The 22,811-nt window shown below is 42.5% G+C and overlaps 2 protein-coding genes across 5 annotated transcripts in view; one reads left to right on the forward strand and one right to left on the reverse strand.

Annotated features, from left to right (window-relative positions):
- Nucleotides 1–942: 942 nt before the first annotated feature.
- Nucleotides 943–22,366, forward strand: PDIA6 (protein disulfide isomerase family A member 6). Its single transcript, XM_019650029.1, has 13 exons — nt 943–1,049; nt 6,431–6,572; nt 9,755–9,812; nt 10,253–10,379; nt 12,851–12,957; nt 13,976–14,106; nt 14,647–14,761; nt 15,301–15,441; nt 16,178–16,262; nt 16,390–16,462; nt 17,450–17,608; nt 20,847–20,943; nt 21,602–22,366. The coding sequence occupies exons 1-13, from the start codon at nt 1,031–1,033 to the stop codon at nt 21,668–21,670; spliced, it is 1,323 nt and encodes a 440-aa protein (XP_019505574.1). The 5' UTR covers nt 943–1,030; the 3' UTR covers nt 21,671–22,366.
- ATP6V1C2 (ATPase H+ transporting V1 subunit C2) overlaps nt 21,697–22,811 on the reverse strand; it is a 48,316-nt gene continuing 47,201 nt past the window's right edge. For all 4 annotated transcript variants that reach the window (XM_019650031.1, XM_019650033.1, XM_019650030.1 and 1 more), the window contains one exon: nt 21,697–22,802. In XM_019650031.1, the coding sequence (XP_019505576.1) occupies nt 22,713–22,802 (90 nt within the window). In that variant the 3' untranslated portion in view covers nt 21,697–22,712. The remainder of the gene's footprint in view (nt 22,803–22,811) is intronic.

The raw sequence follows: 22,811 nt of genomic DNA on the forward strand, positions 1-22,811 counted from the left end.
GGCCCCATTGTGCTCATAAATGTTTTTGTTGTAATCAGAGCTGTTTTATGCATAAGGTGCTACAGAGAAATAAATTATTATTATTGTAATACATTACTAATACAAAAACAAAATGTTCAAGTCCACTCCAAACATAGGAGGGGAAATCAGAGTGAAAAGGTATCATAGTCTTAGCCTATTATACTTTAAATATTTTACTTTTGCGAATTTTACAAGACACATGACCACGTGAACGCATTGCTAGGGCCCCTCCTAGGGCGAGGAAGGAAACCCTGCGAGGAGCCCTGAAGCGTTAAGCCCCACGGGATTCTACAGAAAACCCAGTTCTGTCTGTGAAAAGCTTTGCACGGTCATGTGCGCTGGACATGGCAACTTTTAAAGTAATTCAACAAAATAAAACTTGGTGAATTACATTACATGTAGTATGTGCTTAGCAAGTGTTTTTTGACCGAATACTCATCCGGGAACAAGAAAAATTAATGTCATTTAATAAGATCCTGGATGCACTGAGGGTTCAAAGAAAGTTATCCTCGTGGGAGACAAAAAGGAGAAGGGGTGGGGGGAAGGCAAAGGATGAATGAGGGGTGGATGGGTAATCGTTAGAGGCAAGGTGGTGGTAAACAGAGAATAAGGACCCGAGACGTAAGAAAAACCAAATACTGGACTCTAAGGTAAACAGAACCCCGAGTGCAGAAGGAGTCGGCCCGGTGGAGGACCACGGGAGAAGCAGAGAGGTTGGTCAGCCCGCCCCCAGCAAGCCCCACCTACCGCCGCTCGCCCCGCCCCCGTTAAAAAAACCAAAACCGGTAACCTCTACTCGGCCGCCACCCATTGGCTACAAGAATTGGCGAGGCCTTCGGGAACCAATGAGCCGCGGCCACGGCTTGGCGAGCGCCTTCCGCCCCGCCCCCGCCGCGCCGCGCCGCCCCGCGCCGGCCTAGCACTCAGAGGGCGGGACGTGGAGCGACGGGGGCGCGGCGCGGCAGAGCTCGGGCGGCGGCGGGACTGCGCGGCGACGGGGACGCTCGGCATGGCCCACCTGGTGCTCGGTAGGCGCGGCCCCCCTCGTCCTGCGGGGAAACCTGGAAGGCCCCGACCCCCCCCCCAAGGCGATCCGCAGCTCGGGGAGCTGACGGGCGCGTGGCCTTGGCCGGGCCCGCGCTGGGGTGGGGGTTCTCGGGCCTGGCCCGCGAGGGGACTCGGTAGGGAAAGCCCTTGGAGCCCGGGGGACAATAGGAGAGCCCCGGGACGGTGGGGGAGCACCAGGGGCAGCAGGGGGCGTCCCGGGGGCGGGGGCTGCCCTTGGCCGGAAGCCCCGGCGCCGGCTCTCGGACGGAGGTGAGAGGCCGTGCGGGACCGGGGGCGCGTGGGGAGGTGAGGGCGCCCTCGGCGGGGGCCTCTGCCACCCACCCCGAGCGGAGCGCGTGCGCGATCGCGGCGGACAGAGCCCTGAACCTGGGCTCGAACCCAGGGCGCGGGGGACTCCAGCGAGAGCCACGGCCGGGGGTCGCGCTCGGGCCGCTGGGGCCAGCCTGGCCTGATCCCGGGCGGAGGTTGGGTAAACGCAACCGAACGGGGGCGCCTTGTCTGGGCTTCCGAGTCGAGTGTGTGCGGGAGAAGCACGGGCTCCTCGTGCTGCATCTTGTCCTCACCTCAACCTGTTTTATGGAATTCCTACTTTAAGAAAAACTAAGTTATCAAAACCCAGCCCTGGTAGTTGCCTTGGAGAGCGAACCGGGCCTGCCAAAAGCTGGCTTGACGATGAAGGAGCACTTGAAGTGTGATTCCACTTTTCAACACCTAAACGAGCCCAGGCTTTCCTGAATTATGTGAAGGTCTGTTTTAGAGACCACGGTGAGCCGCAGTTGAGGATCCCATCCTTCTCAGGGCTCCTGAAGGTCCCAGCCAAGACGCTCTGAGTCCTCACCGGAACCCGGGATCCAGACCACAGGGTTCCAGCCCCAGCCTCTCTCCCCAGCATTTACTAGCTGTGTGACTGGGAGCAAGTTACTTGACCACGCTGGGCTCGTACTCCATAGAGTTGTTCAGAGGATTACTGAATTAATACGTGTCTAAAGAAGAGGAAACAAGATATAAATATTGGCTGTATTACTGCAGAGGGAATAGGTGTGGGAGGGGAGGGGGAAAGGTTTTAGTCATTTCAAAAGTTGCCCACAAGTGAATTCAGACTAAGTTCTGCAAGAGTCTGTGAGTCTGTCAGTTAACTCATTATTTTAATCAGTGCAATCAGCCGTTTTAGCAGCCCTCTTGGTTTCTAGATGACTGCTTTGGGACCATGTACTCTTGTTAGCAGGTGTGGCACCGCGATGCTACTGATGTGGATTTATAGCATCCTTCACTACTGTGGAGGAATCGCGGCAAGCCACAGATGGCGAAACCATCTGCTCACATAGATTGTAGACACACGGATGTTGCAGTCCGGTACTCATTATCAGGGAGTGGACTGGCGATGTCAATTTTAGGAATAGAGAACATTATTGGTCAGCATTGACCTACTTGATCTCAAGTGGGCCCAGGATTTTTTGTTTTCTTGAGGATTTTTGTGGGGTGGGTACTGGCTATATTTTTCCTGTTGGAATTTATACATCTTTTCATCTGTTTTTCTGAGTGTTGTGTTTGATTTTCTTCTAAACTTACTAGGTCATACTGCCTTTTAGGGAATGTAAGTGTCAAACCTTTATCATCAAGATAATTCTATTGGATGGCCGTTTATAAGAAGGAAAGGCTCTTCTGAGAACCAGGCAAAATTTAAAGATAAGAGTCCAATACCATTACTAGAAAAAGAAATAGCCCAAGTCCCTGTTATACTGAGTCTCAGTAATCGTGACCGTCTTCGCATGGAAAGGAAACATTCCCGAAGTAAAAAGCGTGGGCCTTCTCTTTGGTGACTCCAGCCTGAAGATGAGAGTACATTCTTTACTGCTGTTCTGATTGGCGAGCGAAGGAAAAGTACCTAATTCTCCTTCCACAGCGATCTACCTAATGACCCTCCTTGGGATTACACTCCTGCCGTCTCCAGACCTTTGGTTAAAAATTTGGGTTACATAACCATGTTCTATCTCTTCTAATTATGTGGCCTTGGGCAGGTTGCCCTTCTGTGTCTCCATTTTCTGACCTAAAAATCAGCATGATGGTGCATACCATATAGAGTTCTTAAATGAGTAATATATGTTAACTATTTAGAACAATGCCTGGTACATAGTGTCATAGAAGTGATGTTCTTAGTTAAGTTTCTGGAGGGTAGCTGGACAGGTAAATATATCAAAATGTTAGCCATAACCCCAGCACCCCTTGTAAGATTTTTCTCTTAAATAATCATGTTCATTTGAGGGGGAAAAGAGTAGGAAGAATTTTCGGCATTGGACTGTTAATAGTGAGAAATAGGAAACAATTCTGTCAGTAGTGGATTTGGCTACATTAAAAATGATTACATGGGGGTAATAAGCAATCCCTAATTACTTATGTAGAAAGTGTCTGTAACTTATTTTGAGTTACAAAAGGTTACAGAAGGGAATGTGTTGTAAGAATCACATTTATATAATATTTTAGATCTCTGTTTCATGGAGATGTCAGTAAGACATAGTCACCCAAATATGAGTAGTTTGTTCTAGTTGGGACTGTTGCTAGCTTTTCTTTCACTTTGCCTTTTTTGAAAATGTCTCAATGAACTCAATGTATCGAACAAGTATCAATGCATATTGACTTTAAAAAAAAAAAAAAGGAAAACTCCTTTAAATGCAGTAGATCTCCATAGATAATTATCCAGGACCAGCCTTAGTTTCATGCTTATTCAGAATCAGGACTGTCCTTGCTTAGGTTCTTATTTTACTTATTTCTTTAAATATATCAGACTCTATTTAACTTTTCCTTCAGCAATGAAAAGATCATTGAGCAGCATCATACAATATAAATGTAATGCAAACTTAGGTAATTTAATTTTTCTGGTAGCTACATTTAAAGGCAAAAAGAAATGAGTGAAATTCATTTTAATACATATTTATTTACTCAATACCTAAAAATACCATTTCAGCATGTAATCAATATCAAAAATGTTAATGAGATAGTTTACTTTTTCGTTCCTACAGAGTTTGAAATTCAGTGTGCTTTTCACACAGCACATCTTAGTGTGGGGTAACCATGTATGACTAATGGCTACCATATTGGACAGCACAGTTATCAAGGGAGCCCCACTTTGGTTGGCCTGACCTCCATCCACACTCACCCTTTCCCACCTCTTGAAATGGAAGAGGAGGTCCTCCTATCACGGCTACCTCCCCCCCCCCACTGACTCTGGGTTCCCTCCCCTCCCCCTGACTCTGGGCATTTTATTTTGTTCCCTGATTCCCTGTACTTTAACTTGAGCCTCCCCCACTCCACACATTTCTCCCCTTCATGCTCAGTTCACATCCATCTTTAAAAAGAAACCATCTTTCTACCCCATGTTTGCTAGCACTCTCCTGCCCTTTATAATGTAACTTGTTTAAAGAGTTGTCTGTATTGTTTTCACCAACTTGTTTCCTCCTGTAGACCTACCGCCTGCTGCTTCACAGCCGCCAAGGGCCCCAATGATCTCATTGTCGTTATATTTCATGCACAGTTTTCGGTCTTGCCCACCTGACTAGCATTTGTTACTGTTGCCTACCCCATCTTTCCCTTGATTTCTGCTACACTGTTTTCCTTATAATTCCCCCATCCACCCACACTGCAGCCAGAACACTTTCTAGAAAGCAAATCTGATCATACCCCTAGCCCACGCGCACATGATAACCCTTTAGTGGCTTCACGTAACCATTAGTAAAATCCAGTTTTATTTCAGGAGTTCCTACATTAGCATTCTCTCTAATTCAAATGCAGTATTATTAAACAATGTGATTGTTTATTCATGCCCGGCACACTGAACTTTTTTGTCTTGAGCACTAAAAAGAATGTGGTTTAATGGGGAAAACTTGGAAATAGAAGTCAGAGCTGCTCTGCCGCTTACATGTGTGGTCATAGATGGGCCGCTGGGTCTCACTCTGCCTTCACTTCCATATTCACAAAATAGGGATGATTCCTGCTTTCTAGTTAATAACACTGTGAAAAATCAAGTGACCTAATGTATTTGAAAGTGATTTGAAAATTGAAAGCACCGTGTAAGTCTCTGATAGAATATTTAGCAATAGCACAGTTAACATTGGTGTGCATTCCTTCCAGAGAAATTTACCATTGGGTTATTCAAAAATAGTTCCATTTGAAATCTTCCAAATGCTGTTTACAAAGGAAGCATATGAAAACGTGACTGAGATGACATATACACACACACACACACACTACCTTGGAATACAGGTCATTCTCACTTTTAATTTGTTGTATTGATAGATTAAAAGAAATAAATTATATGATCATCTTCATAGGTGCTGAAAAGACAATAATAGAAATTTCTTTAATATCATATAATTTATCTGCTTCAACCCAAAAGCCAGCATCATGCAAGTGGAAAGATATTCTTGGCAGAGTCAAGAACATTTCATTATTTAGCATTGTTCTGGTGGAATTAGTGCAATTAGAAAACATAAAGAAATACATGAATTTAAATGGAGGTAAAATTTTTATAGTATTAACAATTCAAAGGGCTTTTGAATTCTTAAAATATTCATAAGTCAATTTAGAACTTGTTTTCCTATGTAGTTGTTATAAACTGCATTTAAGTTCCCAGAGTGGCCAACAGAAGTATACTTAGTCCACAGTGTGGCTAAACTATGCCATTAATAATACAATAAACAGTCTTCCCTTTATAACATTATTCACATGAAATTTCTTTTAAGCTCATCCAGCAGCATTGTGAGTGCCTGGTGATGTGCCATCAATAGTGTTAGCAGAAATAAAAATATTTGTAAAAACAATCATTGCCCTTGAGAGAGTCCTAGTCTAGTAGGAGAGACAAATAATTATGTTTCCCTTCAAAAATAGCTTTAATAAAGATAGTGTGCTAATATTGCAACTGAACAGCACAAGAAGTAAATACTGTAGGGATTACCCAAGATCACAAGGCTAGACATAACCTCCCAGTTTTTCAGTGTCCTTGCCCATAAAATGGCTGTAATAGTACTGCCTCGTAGTGTGGTTGTAGAGAATGAAGGTGTTAATACATGAAAAGCACTAAGAATAATAATTAAACCTTTTTTCAGTGCAGCTCAAGAGACGAGAGCGTGGACTGTGTTTCCTTGTTTGGCACTGCCCTAGTGGGAGTAAAATTCCAGGGGCTCCAACAGCAGCAAGAGAGCAGGGGCCCAGGGTTAGGAGGGACCTGACCCGGGCTGGCCTCCTGTGCTGTATGGAGGCCTTGGTCAGTTGAAGGAGACCCTCATCACCTGGGTTTCCGGTCAGCAGGAACCCTGCCGTTAATGATGTGCTTTGGTGGTTTCTCCAGGTCTGGTGAGCTGTACTTGCCTTCTTGCAGTGAATGGTCTGTATTCCTCCAGTGATGATGTAATCGAATTAACTCCATCAAATTTCAACCAAGAAGTTATTCAAAGTGATAGTTTGTGGCTTGTAGAATTCTATGCTCCGTGGTAAGTATTATAAAATACTTCAGTTATTTATGGTACTTTATAAGGAAAGATACTATATAAAAATGTGATTTTATTCAGCTATCTAGTTCATCTAGTTTACTGTTTGTTTAAAAGAAGTAGAGAGGGACATGGAAAACTCCACGAAGTGTTGTCTGTTAAAGGCTATGGACATTGAGTCGATTGGAAAAAAATGGTTGAAGTAGCTAAGCAGGAAAAAAGAAAGAGAAAAAACTCTTATAATTTTAAGATGATGTAAGTAAGATGGAGATGGAAGGGAAACTGATTTTACGAAGAAAGAAGACTGGGCAAAGGAAAGGGAAGAACCAGTGATTGACTCCGTTTTGTTTCTTGAAAGAGATTGCTTCCAGAAATATGTAATTAGAGAATGGTTTAATTTAAAAATTCTTCTCTTGCCTTACATTCATTGTGGGGGGGGAAACCCTTGTGGGGTAAAGATGTAATTATCATTGAAATTAATGGTATACAATTATATATAGTCAGAGTACGGTATGTAGTTAAAACATTTAATGCAAACAAAACAAAACAAAAACTCAACAAATAGAAGTATAGAGACAGATCAATGAAATTGGTGTGAAATGTGCACGAGACTGTCACTACTGTAAACGAGTGGTCTTCCCGAGAGGAGGCCGAGCACCAGCCAGCTGTGTATCTGTGCAGATGAACTGCATGCTGACCTGAGCTCCAGGTAGTCCTTTTAGGTGTGAACTGTGCCTTTGAAGCTCATGTAGGGAAGTCAGTCAACTTCTTCTCTGAGTGGGTGCATTTTAGGGTATTCCTGATGAAAGGTTTTCCTTCATTGCTTTTTCTTCCTGGAAGACCATGAAACTGAGTTTTAGAAACAATACCAGGCTTATGGAGCATTTCACTTAATGTTCAGTGTAGCAAATTAAGATAAAACTCGCCACTTTCAAAGTTTATGTTGCCACGTTGTAAATACTGTTCATCTTAATGCCTTTATTATTTTTTTAAAAGCTCCAGTGTGTTTTTCGGTTGTTAAATCCAGATGAGAATTCTGTATGGCTTAGTTTTATTTGTATTAGTAAACGCACAGATAGTAATTGTACAAACTGTTATATTGTTGAATGCTGTGCTGTGCAGTTTTTACAAGTTTGATCTTTATCATTTATGGCATGAATGATTTACCTTGTTTCTGGGAGCTGTGATATACGAAAATATGCCTCATTCCCGAAACTAAACCAGACAGCACCAACGACCAGGTCTGGATCCGGTGGTTAACTGACTGTCGCACGGGCAGAGCTATGCTTGGTGGTGCTCTGGGTCCGAAAATGTCGAAGGAGAGCAGGCGTCTTGAACCTCTTTGTGCTTGGACATTGGCAACTTGATGAAGGCTGTGAATCCCTTCCTAGAATAAAGGTTTTTGGTGTAGCAAATAAAGCACACAGGATCACAAAGGAAACCTAAAATATTAAAATAACAATGAAGATAGTCCAATAAATTGTCTATGGTTGTAGTCCTCCTTTCCTAGGACAGTACAGACTGCTCCAGCAGCAGATCCATCGGCTACCCGAGTTCTCAAGTAGTCAGCACGGATGATGTTTAAAGATATCTGCAGCACTGTGGTGCTGACAGGACAAAGTCACAAGGAACGAGCCAACTGTGGCTTGCTATTCATGTTCAGAACTGAAGGAAATTCGGAATGTCAGTTACAGGCTGGTGACAATAGAGGGGGCTGTTGCCATCAAAGTTCACAGAGGCCCTAAGTTTTTCTCCACAATCCTTTGGGGGAGGGTGGGTGTCTGTGGACCTCAGGTGAAGAACCCTCGGGTTAGAGGGTATGCTCTATTTATATTTATGTGGCATTTTGGTCTGTCTTTACATTGCTCAACATTGAAATTGAAGGTGTATATACTCTGATAATCTCTGATTCGAGTCTTTCTTTCATATGATAAACTGAAATTAAAGAGGCACAACGTCCTGTAAAAGTTTGACTCCTGGACTTCTAAGTAGCTCACCTAAACACCAAAACATACTCTGTAAGTGCATAGAAGCAGCAATTCAGGACATTTCCTTGAGAGATTTTGAAATACGGGATTAATGTGTTCCATAATGATGCCGAATGTGGCATCTGGAGTAGTCTGTCAGTTAACGCTGCCACTGTGACTGTGAAGTTGGGTAGGTTTCTTCACATCTCAGCCTCTGCTTCTTCATCTGTAAGATGAAAACAGCCGGGCCTGCCTTCAGCGTGGCTGTGCTGATTGAATGAAATCCTATGTGAAGAGTGCTCATCAGGGTGCTGGCACGTGGCATGTGCTCCTTAGGTCCTTAGAGACCTAATTAAAAAAGAATTTACTTTGTTTTTAAAAAACCAAATCACCTATGGATAGACTGTGGTATTTTCATATGATGGATATTATAAAACAATGAACACGAACAATATAGTCTCCTCAAAAGGTATAAACATCACAAGCTTGTGTGTGTATGATCATTTGTAAAAAGCACTTTTCTAGCGTGTTATAGTTCATAACATCTTCAAAGACTAGTCCCTAAAAGATTAGGTGGTTTTCCCCTTGTGGTCTTGTTTCTGTCTCTGCCGCACTCTTGCCTGTGTCCCGTGCTTTCCCACTTGTTAGGTGTACTAATTTGGGATTGTGTGTGCATTTTTTAACTCCATAAGCTGCCTCGGGAGCCAAAGCACATTGAGATTTAGGCTCTGATACAGTAATCTCGTCTGTAAAATGAAAAGGTTGGACTAGATCAGGGAATATCAAACCTTAATAGGTTTAAGAATCACTAGCAGAACTTATTAAAATATAGATTCCTGAACCACTTTTTTTGGAGCTGTAATTGCTTGGGGCCCAAGAATCTGCATTTTTGCCCAGCCTTTAAATTCAAACCACACGTTGAGGCACACTTGACCAGATACATGCTAAAGCTCCTGCTTAGCTATAGAGTTAGGAGTGAGCGTTTGTTTAAACTCTTTGGATGTAATTTAATTGAGCCGTAATTTAGAAGTGTTTTTAGATAACAAGATGAAAAGGCGTGAGCTCCTTCACGTCACGGATCGTGTTGTATTGGTGCTCATACTCCCTGCAAGCCCGTACCCCTCTGCCTGTCACCCAGTAGACTGCTGCTGGGTGATTTTTGAATTGGGGACCAAAGACATTAACTATTGCCTTATTTGTGTTTTTATCTCCTAAAAGGTGTGGCCACTGCCAAAGGTTAACACCAGAATGGAAGAAAGTATCAACTGCATTAAAAGTAAGTTTTTAAGATGTCCACATTCACCTGTGTATGTTTAAAGTATGTAAATAGGTTTAATGTACAATGGGAAGTTAATTTGCATATTGAAGCTCAAAACCCATGTCTGGTGCCAAAATCATATAGGGAGCAAAGGGATAATACACATTTTACTTTTATGTTGTCTATTTTTATTGATTCTGTTTCTTAGCTAAATGACATAATTACTCTTCATCATGCTAATTCTGAGAGCTACAGCATTTCCCTCCATGGGCCAACTTGCGTTTTACCCATCATTCCACTTAGGAGTGGTTTCCCAGACTAAACCCTCTTTCGTTCTGTTTGTAAACCTAACCCTGTCCTTCGGTATCTTGTCTCTGAGTCCATGAATCAGATGATGGGTTCTTGTGGCATCTGCTCCAGTTGAAAGAAACATAGATATTTCTTTCCTGTTCTCATAGGGTGTTGTCAAAGTGGGTGCAGTTGACGCAGATAAACATCAGTCCCTCGGAGGCCAGTATGGGGTGCAGGGATTCCCTACCATCAAGATTTTTGGATCCAACAAAAACAGACCAGAAGATTATCAGGGTAAGGACTCTGCTAACTACTCCTTCCCCCGGTTGGACTTTTCATTTGAGCAGGTAGGGAAAAAATAGGAGAGAACTAGGATTCTAGAACTTACTAGCTCTGCTACCTGCAAGTTTCCTGGCCTCTTTGTGCCTGAATTTCCTTAGCTCTAAAATGGCACAGAGTGATTCCTATACAGGTAAAAGTTTTCTTATTGTTCATACTAGTTTAGGCCTACATGGCCTTAGCAGTGATAGAGTAATAATGTTCTGTGCTTCCTTTTTATCTTACTCAAAATTAAAAAAAAAAATACTAGTTACATAATATTTAATAAAGATTTACAAATGTTTTCTTGCTGTGATCTCTCTTCCCTCAGCTTAGGAAAAGGGTCTAGCTTAGCAGTGCGGAAAACAGAAGGCCCTGTAATTTGAAAGTCAGAGTAAACTGTTGATGTTACTGTGGAGTATTTCACCCATGAATCTGTATGCCTTGTAACATATAGTATGAAAGCTGTTATTTAGTGTCCCAAACGACTCCCTGTTTCGTAGATAAGTAAATATGAGTATCTGCTATTAGTCACCGAGGCAGCTAAGAATTCTGGCTCCAGATTCTTGGGGCTAAATGTTATCCTCGTCTCTCCATTCTCTTATGGACTAGCCCTGTGACTTAAGATCTCACAAACAAGTCATCATATTTAAGATAATCAGAAATGCTGGGTTGAGCCATATTCATGGTCCTGATAAAAAGTATTGGGCGTAATATATTTAAAGTTAAAATTATGGTTCATTTGATAAAATCTTTTTTAAGATTTTGTTACATAGGACATAGAAGTGACTAAATGTAGAGTCAAACATCTTAGGTTTTGCTTTATGTGAGAAAAACAAGCTTGCGGAGTAATGGGATTGGGGGGAAGAGTCAGTGTGCCACGGTGACACAAAGTGTTGTTGTATTCTCTGGACTTGGTGGCGTCATTGTATGCAGCTGATGGAGAAAACATTCTTAGAAAAGGGAACACAAAGGGATTGCAGCATCTGTAACAGAGTGTGACTTTGATGACAGCCGACCTGGCTTTAACTGCTGGCCTCATCACACTCTGGCTTCATAACTAAATGGAATACTTAACTCTTTAGACCAGCTTCTTATCTGTAACATGGGAATGTGGAAACCTACTTTAGGCTACTAGAAGGTTCACTGAAATAGTACATGTAAAGCACATGACTTGGTAAATACCAGTGTAGTTCATCCCCAAGCTGGGGGGCAAGATACTGGAGATAAGCAAGGCCTTAGACACACCCTTCCTTCTAGACTCCCCAACTCTGAAGTTCCATGAAGTGATCATTTCATTTTTCTGAGAATAATAATTTGTCCTGCTAACTTATAAAAATGGAATGTTTAGAGTCGAGATTGGCCTTGGGCCTGCTGCCTGTTTTTGTAATCATTTGCTGACCCTTAGTCTGGAGTGAGAAAATTCTGTCTTTTTTGCTAGCCTATTCCTTGACTTGGTATATTTCCAGGTAAAGGTTGGTGGAAGAGGCCCTGGTTTCTGCTGTAGATAAGGAGTGGAAGCCTGTTTTTATGTGGCCCTTCTGGTTATGAAGTGACACGCTTGGTGGTGCCTTCAACCAGGGTTGCAGTACTAGCTGATATGAGCATATTCTGAACGTTGCTGTACTGTTTTCTTTCTAATGTCAGGTCTGAGGTGTTCTCAATTTTTCTCTCTTCCTAGGTAGTTTGATTAGAAAACTCATTTTAAAAAACAAAACTTTCTGAAGAGATTTTATTAGAGTTTTGCATTTAAACTCTGAAGATCACCTCATGGCACATGCGGTCCTTATACTTGTGAGTCAGTTAATGGCCCCCTGACTTTTTCTTGAGCATATAGGTTTCGGTAAACTTCCAAAGACTGTTGTCATTATTGAGTCTTAATATGGGGTTTGTTACTTGTATTAGGAGTAAGTTCAGCTGCGGAGCCTAAGCACTCAAAATCTCAACGTTTTAAGCAAGATTGCAATAAGAAGCCTGGATTGATTTCCAGTTAATAGATTTTAGACCTCTTGTTTTTTCCACAGTCTTTTCTGTCCATTATCTCATAGAAATAGTTTCTTCTATTTTCTCATTTGATCCTTTTGTATTTTGAAATTTCCTTTGCTTTCTTAACTAAATAAAAAAGCTTCTTATCCATCGGTGTACATGTTATTTGTTCGGCAGACATTTTGAATTTCTAGTAGATGGTATTTATAAATGCACAGGAAGTTCTTGTTCACACTAATAGCCTGAACTGCAGAAGAGGAGTTGGTTTTCCGAGTGTAAAGTGCAGTGCAGAATGCTTCATGGGGAGGAGTTGGCTCTGTGCTAAACACGTGGTGACAGACCTGTTTAAACATCAGATGAAGCTGACAAATATGTGAAGGTCAAGTCTTGAGTCTCAGTGCTGGGTAGGCGCACAGCCCGCCCACCACCATTGCAGCTGCTCGTCCTCTGTCTTCCTGTAGGTGGCAGAACGGCCGAGGCCATCGTCGATGCTGCCCTGAGTGCTGTGCGCCAGCTTGTGAAAGATCGCCTTGCTGGAAGGGGTGGTGGATACAGTTCTGGGAGACAAGTAAGGCTCCGTAATGTCGGCTTGTAGTGTGTGAAGATTGGGAAGCCCGAGTGGACCCCTTGTAGAAGATAGTTGTGTGTGTGTGTTTTTAAGCATTTTAAATTGGTGAACTTGCTATTTAAAAATAATTGAAGGTTAGGTCACCTGACACCAGAGGGAGTCAGCTGTCCTGCTCATTTGGCCTACTCAGAATCACCGTCACCATAGCCAGTCAGTCCCAGGGCAGCTCGCCACAACGACAGGCCAAGAACCAGGCCCCAGAGAAGCTTCCTCAGCCCAGGGCTGAAATAGAAGAGTTGGGACTGCAGAGGGAGAAAGTCCTAGGCCATGTTCCAAAGTGCAAAGAAAGAGGCCGGCCCTCCTGCAGATCGACTTTGGGGTGACCTCTTGGCCTGTGTCTGTGGCAGCCAGCCCAAAACCCATGGAAAGTTCTACATAAATGCATAGGGAAGAAGAGAAAGACGTTTCTCTTCTATGAATTGGTGTATTAGATGCCCTGGTATGAAATGTGATGTTTAGCTGAGATATGCTTATGTTCTTGTGAAAAGGCATTAAATTCTTAGGCTTAGTACTGAAGAAAATTGTAAAAGGAAAAGGGTTAAATGTTATTTTTACTTTTTTTGAATGGCAGAGACTTTATGAAAAAGCAGTAACTGTAGTTATGTATAACATCCTGGGATAAACCAGCAGCTGTGCTTAAGTCTGAATTACAATAAAATAGTGTTACTAAGGTGATTCTTTAAGCCACGTTGAAGTTTCTCTTAAAAATAGTGACAGAATTCAGATCATGTTGTATGTTATTCTGAATGTACTGGTAATTGTTTTAAAGTAAATACTGTCTACCAAGCACAAATAATACTGTTACTATCATACCATGTCCCCAACTTGAGTAAAGTAGTTTTCACTTGAAAGAAAAACTTCGTTAAAATGTAGAAGCGATTTTTGTTTTATGTGTATTTAGAATAGGAATCATGTTCTTTTTGGCCATGTAGTTTAATGTTTAATGTCACAATGACAGGGCAGAAGTGAAAGTTCAAGTAAGAAAGACGTGATTGAGCTGACTGATGACAGCTTTGATAAGAATGTCCTGGACAGTGAAGATGTTTGGATGGTTGAGTTCTACGCTCCTTGGTGTGGACACTGTAAAAAGTAAGTGCTTTTTAGCAAGTACTTGTTAAAATCATGGTGCTTTTAATACATCTAGCTCAATTTGAGTTTTGTGGAGATTATTTGTTTTGGTTTTGACCATCTTCACTCATTTTGCCCACCCCTTCACCCTGCCTCTGGTAACCCTCAATTCGTTCTCTGTATCTAGGAGCTTGGTTGGTTTTTTGGGGGTTTTGTTTGTTTGTTTTTTAAGATTCCACATATAAATGAGGTCCCTTTGAAAGAACTGAACCAGATCATAGGTATCCCCGATATCGCCTCCCGAGAAGCTCTGACTCTGACTCAGTGGTAAACATTGGCATTAGTGCCAAGAGTGTCCTTGGTCATATTTTCAAAGAGCAGCAGGGAGCTAGCAAATTTGGAAGGAGTGACAAAGGACCGGGAAGCAAAAATGAAGGGTAGCATCATGTTTTTCATAAAGCTACACTGAAAATGTTTTCCAAGTGTGATGTAACTGGGCTGGGCAGAAATGCACACATCAGTTAAAGTATTTGTGCTGAGCGTTAAAATGTTTTTCTGTAGCCTAGAGCCAGAATGGGCTGCTGCAGCTACAGAGGTAAAAGAACAAACGAAAGGAAAAGTGAAGCTTGCGGCCGTGGACGCTACGGTGAATCAGGTGCTAGCCAGCCGATACGGCGTGAGTATGTTTACGAGGCTCTTTTCTTTGTGAAACACGGATTTTCAGCTGTTACTTCACCAGCACGCTAGGCCTCCCTGTGAGGTAGGAGGGGAGGTGTTGAGCCTTTCTGCAATGACAATATTAAGTCACTTTATTGTAACTTAACAACAAATAAGTCCAGAAATCATGACTGTTGGTCTGCTTTTTCCCAGTATTTCACTATTTCCGTGTGCTTAATGTGAGCCTTCAGCCTTTACAAGCCCAAGCTTTCACAAGTTGTCCGTAGGGCTTTTGAAGTTGGTTTGTTTGTTCTAGAGTAGATATATTAAGTGTATATCCAGGGTTTGAATAAGATTTGGCTATGCCTGGCAGTCAGACTGTTAAAACCCCCTGACCAACAGACCTCTGTGTGTCTTCCCTTTGACATCATTGCAGGCTGTAGCAGGGTGGGGAGTGGGTGGAATATTTTTGTTAAACTGAATTACTTAGAGGTGGTTTTAGAAACCATAAAGATCACCTTACTTCTTATAAATGTGAATTTGAATTTTTAAAAATAGATCAGGGGATTTCCTACAATCAAGATATTTCAGAAAGGCGAGTCTCCTGTGGATTATGACGGAGGGCGGACAAGATCCGACATTGTCTCCCGGGCCCTCGATTTGTTTTCTGATAATGCTCCACCTCCTGAGCTGCTTGAGGTAAACCATGTCCGTCATTCGAAGTAAGGAAAGCTTTTCTAGTCGGGATATTAAAGCAGTTGTGACACTTCTTAATCTTTTCAAATGAAGCTCTTTTAAAATGATCTTGAAAGTGTTTTTTGTATTTTCAAGTGGACAGAACCTGTCTGATAAATTGCTGCTTTTCATAACTTTTAGCACTAAAGTAATTGCACTGTGAACAAAAGTGTACCTAAGCTTCTTAAAAATAGAACGGGTCTTTCATTTTTCATTCTCAAAATAATAGCTAACATTAATTACAGGCACCATTCTGGAGCTTTTGTGTAGCTTTTCTCACTTAATTATCATGTGAACACTTAGACAATTTTTAATCCCCATTTTACATGTGAAGAAACTGAGGCCCAGAGAACCTCAAATTCCTATAACTATATAATGCATGTAAACATGTCTGTCTGTCTGGCTATCTAACTGACCAAGTGTCTGAGCCACTGGCATTCTCACTTCAGAGACTGTAGATGCAGGTGCCTCACTGCCGCAGGTAGGTGGCTCAGGAATGAATAGCGGAGATCTTAACAAGGCGTTACTGGCAGTGTTTTCTAGAACGCGAGCGAGGACATGTTCTTCGGGAGAAGTCTTACCCATCCCTGGAATTGCTTTGCTCATTAATGAAAGTGATGGTGCTAAGTCTGTTTCAAGCATATCTGTGGTCTTGTGTCATGTGGCCTTCTAACTATCCCTTGTCTTCTGGGTCCCACAGATCATCAACGAGGACGTCGCCAAGAAGACATGTGAGGAACACCAGCTCTGCGTCGTGGCTGTGCTGCCCCATATCCTCGATACTGGTACGAGGAACAGAAACTCACTTTCCATTCATTGTTCTGTGCTGCCTGCCCTGACAACACTTTCTAAATCAGTTAATGTACAGATTCCTTTATTTTTATCTTTAAACATTTTGTCTGTTTAAATCAGGAGCTACAGGCCGAAATTCTTATTTGGAAGTTCTTCTGAAATTGGCAGACAAATACAAAAAGAAAATGTGGGGGTAAGTTACTGAATGTTATTATCTCAGTGTCACTTGGGTAGGAAGGTGTGGTGCTTCTCGAAAGTGTCTATTAATAGTTCCCTCCGTTTTCTGTAGGATGAGTGGCCCCTGTGTTCGCTTTGGCATATTTTTTTATTTAAGATATAAAAATAATGATCACCTAGAAAGAAAAGAAGTAATGCAGGTCTCTCGTTTATAAAGCACTTATTTGTACAGCGTGCTTTTTCTCAGAACTTATATTCTCAGTGGTGGTTGGGGCCCCAGGCTAGCAAGCAAAAACTTAATTAGCTGAATTCTAGCAGGACTTTGAAGGCTAGATAGAGAAAGAAGAGATAGAGGCGTGTTTCTTTACCCTCTTCTGAGTGAGGGCCAGATCGACGCAAAATTTTAGGCAAAGTGTGCCTCTGTCTCCTTTCCAATCATCTTTTTCTTTCTCATCAACATTCCTTGTGGTCCCAGGTACCCCGTGCTCCCTGCTGTCCCTCTCACAGTGGCTTTGTGCCTCCTGTTAGTTCAACAAAAGTGATTGGCTGTGTGCCTATAGAAGGCTGCATCCTAACGTTTTTCATTTACACCTTCGCAGAAGGAATTTGGTTGAGCATTTTTATATGTATTGAATAACAACATATCCATTACTTTTTTAAAAGAAGTTATTACGCTTTTTAAAGAATAATAGCCTAAATGATATTGGTAACAAGGATAGAAAATTTATGAGGTTTAGTGCACAATATTTTGGAGACTGGCAGCAAACTGTCTTATAGGTAGAGCAATCCATTAGCGGGACTCCTGGAGTTAGGGTTTAGGGAGAGGAACTGTAGTTACTTAAGAACATCTAGAATATATTATTTTTAAAAACTTGCCTTTGTTTTTATTTCATTCCATAAAATATTTGAAGTATAATCTTTTGTTCTTTAATTAAGGTCTGCTGTTTAGATTCTAACTAATTTGAAAGGGATCTTTGCCCTGAAAACGAATCTGCTTTTCTAGGTGGCTGTGGACAGAAGCTGGAGCCCAGCCTGAACTTGAGACTGCGTTGGGAATTGGAGGGTTCGGATACCCTGCCATGGCAGCCATTAACGCACGCAAGATGAAATTTGCTCTTCTAAAGGGATCTTTTAGTGAGCAAGGCATTAATGAGTTTCTCAGGTAATTTTTTGCTCTTTCGACTTGTTCTATTTGGTCTGGTTTTTTTGGTTCAAAACTAGGTTTATATAGACCAGGCAATAAATAGAATGATTTTTGCATTTGACAGTCTGGAGAATTAGATGTTTATAAATTTGAACCTTCAAATCATCTTCCTGCGTTTTTTCTCTTTTTCATGGAAGTATTCTACATAGCGAATGATGCTAATACTTTTCCTGTCCTTGGGTTATTGTCACTCTGTGCAGTTGGCATTGGGCTCTTGCTGATTTTCATAAAGATCTAATGAGCGAGAAGCAGCCCTGTCTCACCCATTCCCACCTGAGCATGCTTTGTACCCTTGACCTCACATGAGATGGTTTCCATTTCCAGGCACTGGCTTTAGAATGTAGTTACTTAAAAATAGGTGTACTTACTAAGAGACTGTAATAATGGGCAACCACACGATAGGTTCTCAAACTCAAAATCCAATTTATAGAGAGAGCTCTCTATGCTGCCCTGCTATTCAACTCATCCTAAAACCGAATCACCTTTTAAGCAAATACAAGGCATTCACCCTGTATTTTTTCTCAGATGTGTGGTAATTTGATTACCTCTTCCCCATTACTGAGTTCCCCAAGGGTGAATCTCTCTCACATGGAACTTCATCTCTAGTCACTACTATAGAGCCTGGCTGATAATAAGCTCTTGGTAAATATTTTATGAATGAATGGTTGGTTGAATTCTTGTTTCTGGAACCAAGTTTCAATTCAGAAAGACTTCTCTGCCTTCAGGAAGCTTACTGTTGAACAGGATGTGGCACATTGATAGGAAGACCATTTATAAAATGTACTTCATCCGTTTTCAACTGCTAATTCCAATGCTGAAAGCCTTAGGAAATGCGTAAGAATAACGAGGAGATGGCGCCTTTGGGCTCATTTACTGGCAATTACAAGTTCTAACCCCAGCTTTAATTTTATTCACATTTATTTTCAACCAGTTTTCTTTTTCCAGTTGGTTGGATTTTGTAGTTCAGAGGAGGTAAATGCTTCATGGAAAAGGTACAGGGAACAGTAGCATGTTGTAAACCTGAGACCACAGTTAACTTTTGTTCTTGAGATTGTACAGGCCACTGGTTCTTAAACTTTGTGTCTTGGAGGTGGCGGAAAATCTCAGAACCCACCCGGTTACCAGCGGAGGAAAGTATGTGGTGATGAATAGGAAGGAAACAAAATATGTTTCAGTATGCTTGTTTCTGGCTACACGTGAATCTTGGTTTCTGAGACTAAGCATGTGCCGAGCACATCGCCGTGAGGAGACTGCTTCCAACAGGCCACGCTTGGGCCTGGCGGAGAGCTGGTGCAGCAGCCGGCTGCGTGCGACCTCGAGAGAAGCACAGACCTGCTGCAGTCCGACTACTGGAAAGCCAAAGGTGCCATCGGCGCAAACGTGCACTTTGTCAAACAGTCTGTACGAGTTTAAGCAATTTATAAGTGTAGTAGTGGCAATTGAAAACTGGGGTCGACCCAAGACATTAGTGATTCCTGCTTCTTCCCTTGAAAATATCATACCGTGTTCCTCTTGGAGAAGCGGCTGGAAAAATAAAAGGATGTAATTGTGTGTTATGCTCCCGAAAGTGAAGAAAGGACTTGGATTTCATATCACTTCGTGGCTGTTTTGTCTGAAAACAGCAGCCATGTTAATCCAGGTTCCTTACTTAGAAGAGAGATCTGTTAGCGTTTAGCCCAAAGAAGAAAATGGTGGCCGAGGGGAAGAACAGAAATGAGCTATCGAAAAACTTGCTTTTAAATTACTGAACTCTGCTCTGTGGGCACAGTTCCCTCAGCACTTTGTTTAAGGGAGGTTTGGCATCTTGCCATTAGTCTGACATGGAGTAGGAAGCTTTTCGTTTCTGAGCACCATCCATCCACCGAATGTCCCAATAGCAGATACATCCTGGTATTTTACCTATGAGGAGGCTGATGTCAGAAATGGAAAATAACCTGATTAAGGACACAAAACTAGCAAGAAGTAGGACCACTGGCTTTCTTTTTATTGTTCACGGGGGTTTATATTTCCCACATAAGCCAGAGCTTGGATTGGTCTGTGCCCCTTCCTAGTAAAATGAGCCACTGTTCTTGCATAGATTTTAGACAGACTGTGAGGCACTTACTATGCCAAATACTTCCTGATTCTGCCCACACATCAGCACGGTAGTCAGCATCCTGTCCTGTGTTATACTAATTAACAGTTCAGTGAATGGCAGTGAAGTGGGTTTTTCGAGCATATTTATCCTGTTTTCTGAATGTAACTGATACGTTCACATCAAGATTTCTCGACCTTGGCACTCTTTGACCTTTGGGGCCAGATCATTCTTTCTTGTCCTGTGCACTGTAGGATGTTTAGCAGCATCCCTGACCTCCACCCCCCAGATGCCAGGAGACCCACACACAGAGTTGTGACAGTCAGAAATGTCTCCGGACATTGCCAAATGTCCCCTGGGGCAAAGATCGCCCCCATGTAAGAACCACTGATACACATTGTCAAAAATGCAAAGTAGCCATTTACCCACTTTTCTCACCATGCAAATAACTTGTCAAACACATACAGGAAACTTGATATCCTGCTTGGGTTTTTTTCCTCTTTTACTCACATTCCAAGCAACCTTTCCCAGAGGCTGTTTGGAGGCTCCTTTAAGGAAGCCTTGTTCTCAGGCTAGGGACTGCCTTTTTCCAGTGATGTTTTCTGTCAGTGCCTGCCAACGGCAAGACCTAACACTGTTCCACGGGATAACTTGTCTGCCTGACAGCCTGAGATGTGAGAGGCATGCCACCATCACCTGTAGGTCTTCCAGAGGTCCATAGTGTCTGGGCTGCTTTGAAGTGCTGTCCGCTCTTTGATTTCTGAGGAGAGGAATGGAATTTTAGTGTTACGATACCATCTTTCAAAAAGCCTTTCTCGGGTCTTAAGCTGTCGGCTTTGATAATTTTCACATAATTAGTTTGTATTTTAACAAAATGAATTTGTGATTTTTAAAAGTTTTTGGTAGTAACTGGCTTTACCTGATGCCAAGGCCTTAGGAGTTTCATGCCTGGTTGTATTGTCGTCCCTGATTGAAAAGGTAATACTGTGCATGAGGTTTGTCAGGAGCAAGTGGCGAGAAATGCCTCCACATAAATGTAGTGAGCGAATCATTCTTTTACAAGTTGTGTCTTCATCCGCACCAGCACTATCTTGCATCCTTGTTTTGCTGTTTTCCCCCAAGGGAGCTGTCTTTTGGGCGTGGATCCACAGCACCTGTGGGAGGCGGGGCTTTCCCCACCATCAGCACCAGAGAGCCTTGGGATGGCAAGGATGGCGAGGTGAGTCGGACCCAGGCTGTGCGCGGGGCTCGCCACCGGGCTCCCCTCCGTCCTTCCCGCCTTCCCCGTCCCTGTGCGCGGGGCTCGCCACCAGGCTCCGGTCCATCCTTCCCGCCTTCCCCGTCCCTGTGCACTTGGCTACTTGTAAACCAAATCCTAACCTTGGCATGATGCCAGAAATAACCTCATGGGCCTTCCAGCAGGTTCTTTTTCTCAGCACCTCGCATCCCATCCTCCCCATTAAGTGTCCATGGCATTTGATAGTCCTGACAGAGACAGCCAAGATAAATGTCAATAATGAGGTCACTTTCCTGATTATCACCCCAAAGTAAACATTTAACCTGGGATTCATTTACTTCACCTTACAGAAGTGGAAAATTGTGTCTTTGAAATTAGTGTTTATTCCAGTACACTTCCGCCCCATCCTCCTGGAAAGGACAAGTTAAATGGCTGTCAGTAAAATGTTTCATTTAAGTGCCCAGCTTTTCAAACATCCATATAATAGACCTGCCTTGGGCAGAAACTGGTTCTGTAATCTGGGGTACCTCGAGAAATGAATGGGCGCCTCTGTGAAGTGGGGGGTTGAACTTCCAGGGTCACCCTGTCTGGGTGTGCGCTAGACCTGCACGCAGGGCCTAACGACGGTTCTGTCTCGCAGCTTCCTGTGGAAGACGACATTGATCTCAGCGATGTGGAGCTGGACGACTTAGAGAAGGACGAGCTGTGAGGCTCGGCACAGACTTCACTTTTCTTGGGAGCGGATTTTTCCAGCAGTGAAGGAACATTCTTTACAATCAGATGAATCTGCCAGTGGCCTTGTGAACCAAGAAGTAGCACTTGATCGGTCATTTGAAAACACTGCAACAGTGAACTTTTGCATCTCAAGAAAACAATGAAAAATTCTATGAATTGTAGCCAGCGAATTGGGTTGTGTTCTGTCAAGTAATGTTTTGAGGAAAACTGATGGGCTGTCGAAACACTTTTCCTTCCCGCTGACTGCTGCTGAGTGTTCTTGGAGGCTGTTTCTTAGATATGTTTTTTATGTGATTCTTTCACTTGAATATTAATGGCTTTTTTCCATTAAAGAATAAAACAATATTTTGGACAATGCCAACAAATGTATGAAATCAGTGTCCACATCATAAATTCAGTCTGATGTTTTGCCACTAAGTTAATATTATGAAGGGATGACCCTGATGTCTTCCTTTCTATAAACTTGGGACTCAGATGACACCATCTGGACGCCTCCCACAGCACGGATTTTAAAATGTGTCCTGCAAAGCCAGGTTCCAGCTGTATGTCTGAAAAGTAAAGCGAGTTTATATAGAAGGGTGAAAAACAACAGGTCGTCAATTGAGAACTGCATTCTATCCCCAATATTTTCTCTTTGGTCCATCAGACTATTAGGGAATATAGCTGGTGATGCAGTTAGCTCAAGGTTTTTAATGTTATTTCTAAGTCCTCACAAAATGTCCATTAAGACGTGAAATACAGCAGCAGGCTCCCAATTTGTAGGCAGTCCCCATTTGTGTCAAACATTTGGAAAAAGGAAGTTTGGAATTAAGTTAGAATATGAGTGAAGACACAACTCAAAGGACAGAGCATTTATTGTAACTTACAAAAAAATAAATACAACTGTAACTAACTTTCGTGAGCAGTTTCTCTAAAAAAATCTAAATTCTGTAGGACATGAACTCTTCTGGCTGAGGGAAGGAGTGTCTGTAGTCGTCTGCATGAAATGAAAGCTTAGTGGCTGGTGCCTGCTCGTTCTAGTCGAGAAGACTAAGGTCAATGTGGAAGTAGACGTAAGGGAAGTAGTCTTGGTTACTGAGCTGCAATCCAGGGATCTCCACAGATGCCTGCAAAAG

This window comes from Hipposideros armiger, unplaced genomic scaffold, assembly GCF_001890085.2.
Source record: "Hipposideros armiger isolate ML-2016 unplaced genomic scaffold, ASM189008v1 scaffold_137, whole genome shotgun sequence".
Taxonomy (NCBI): Eukaryota; Metazoa; Chordata; class Mammalia; order Chiroptera; family Hipposideridae; genus Hipposideros; species Hipposideros armiger.

Bases quoted from the DNA above. Each gene is read 5' to 3' on its own strand.
- PDIA6 (XM_019650029.1), top strand. The intron at 14,107-14,646 runs GTAAGTGCTTTT...GTTTTTCTGTAG, and splicing joins TGGTGTGGACACTGTAAAAA to CCTAGAGCCAGAATGGGCTG. The intron at 20,944-21,601 runs GTGAGTCGGACC...TCTGTCTCGCAG, and splicing joins GGGATGGCAAGGATGGCGAG to CTTCCTGTGGAAGACGACAT.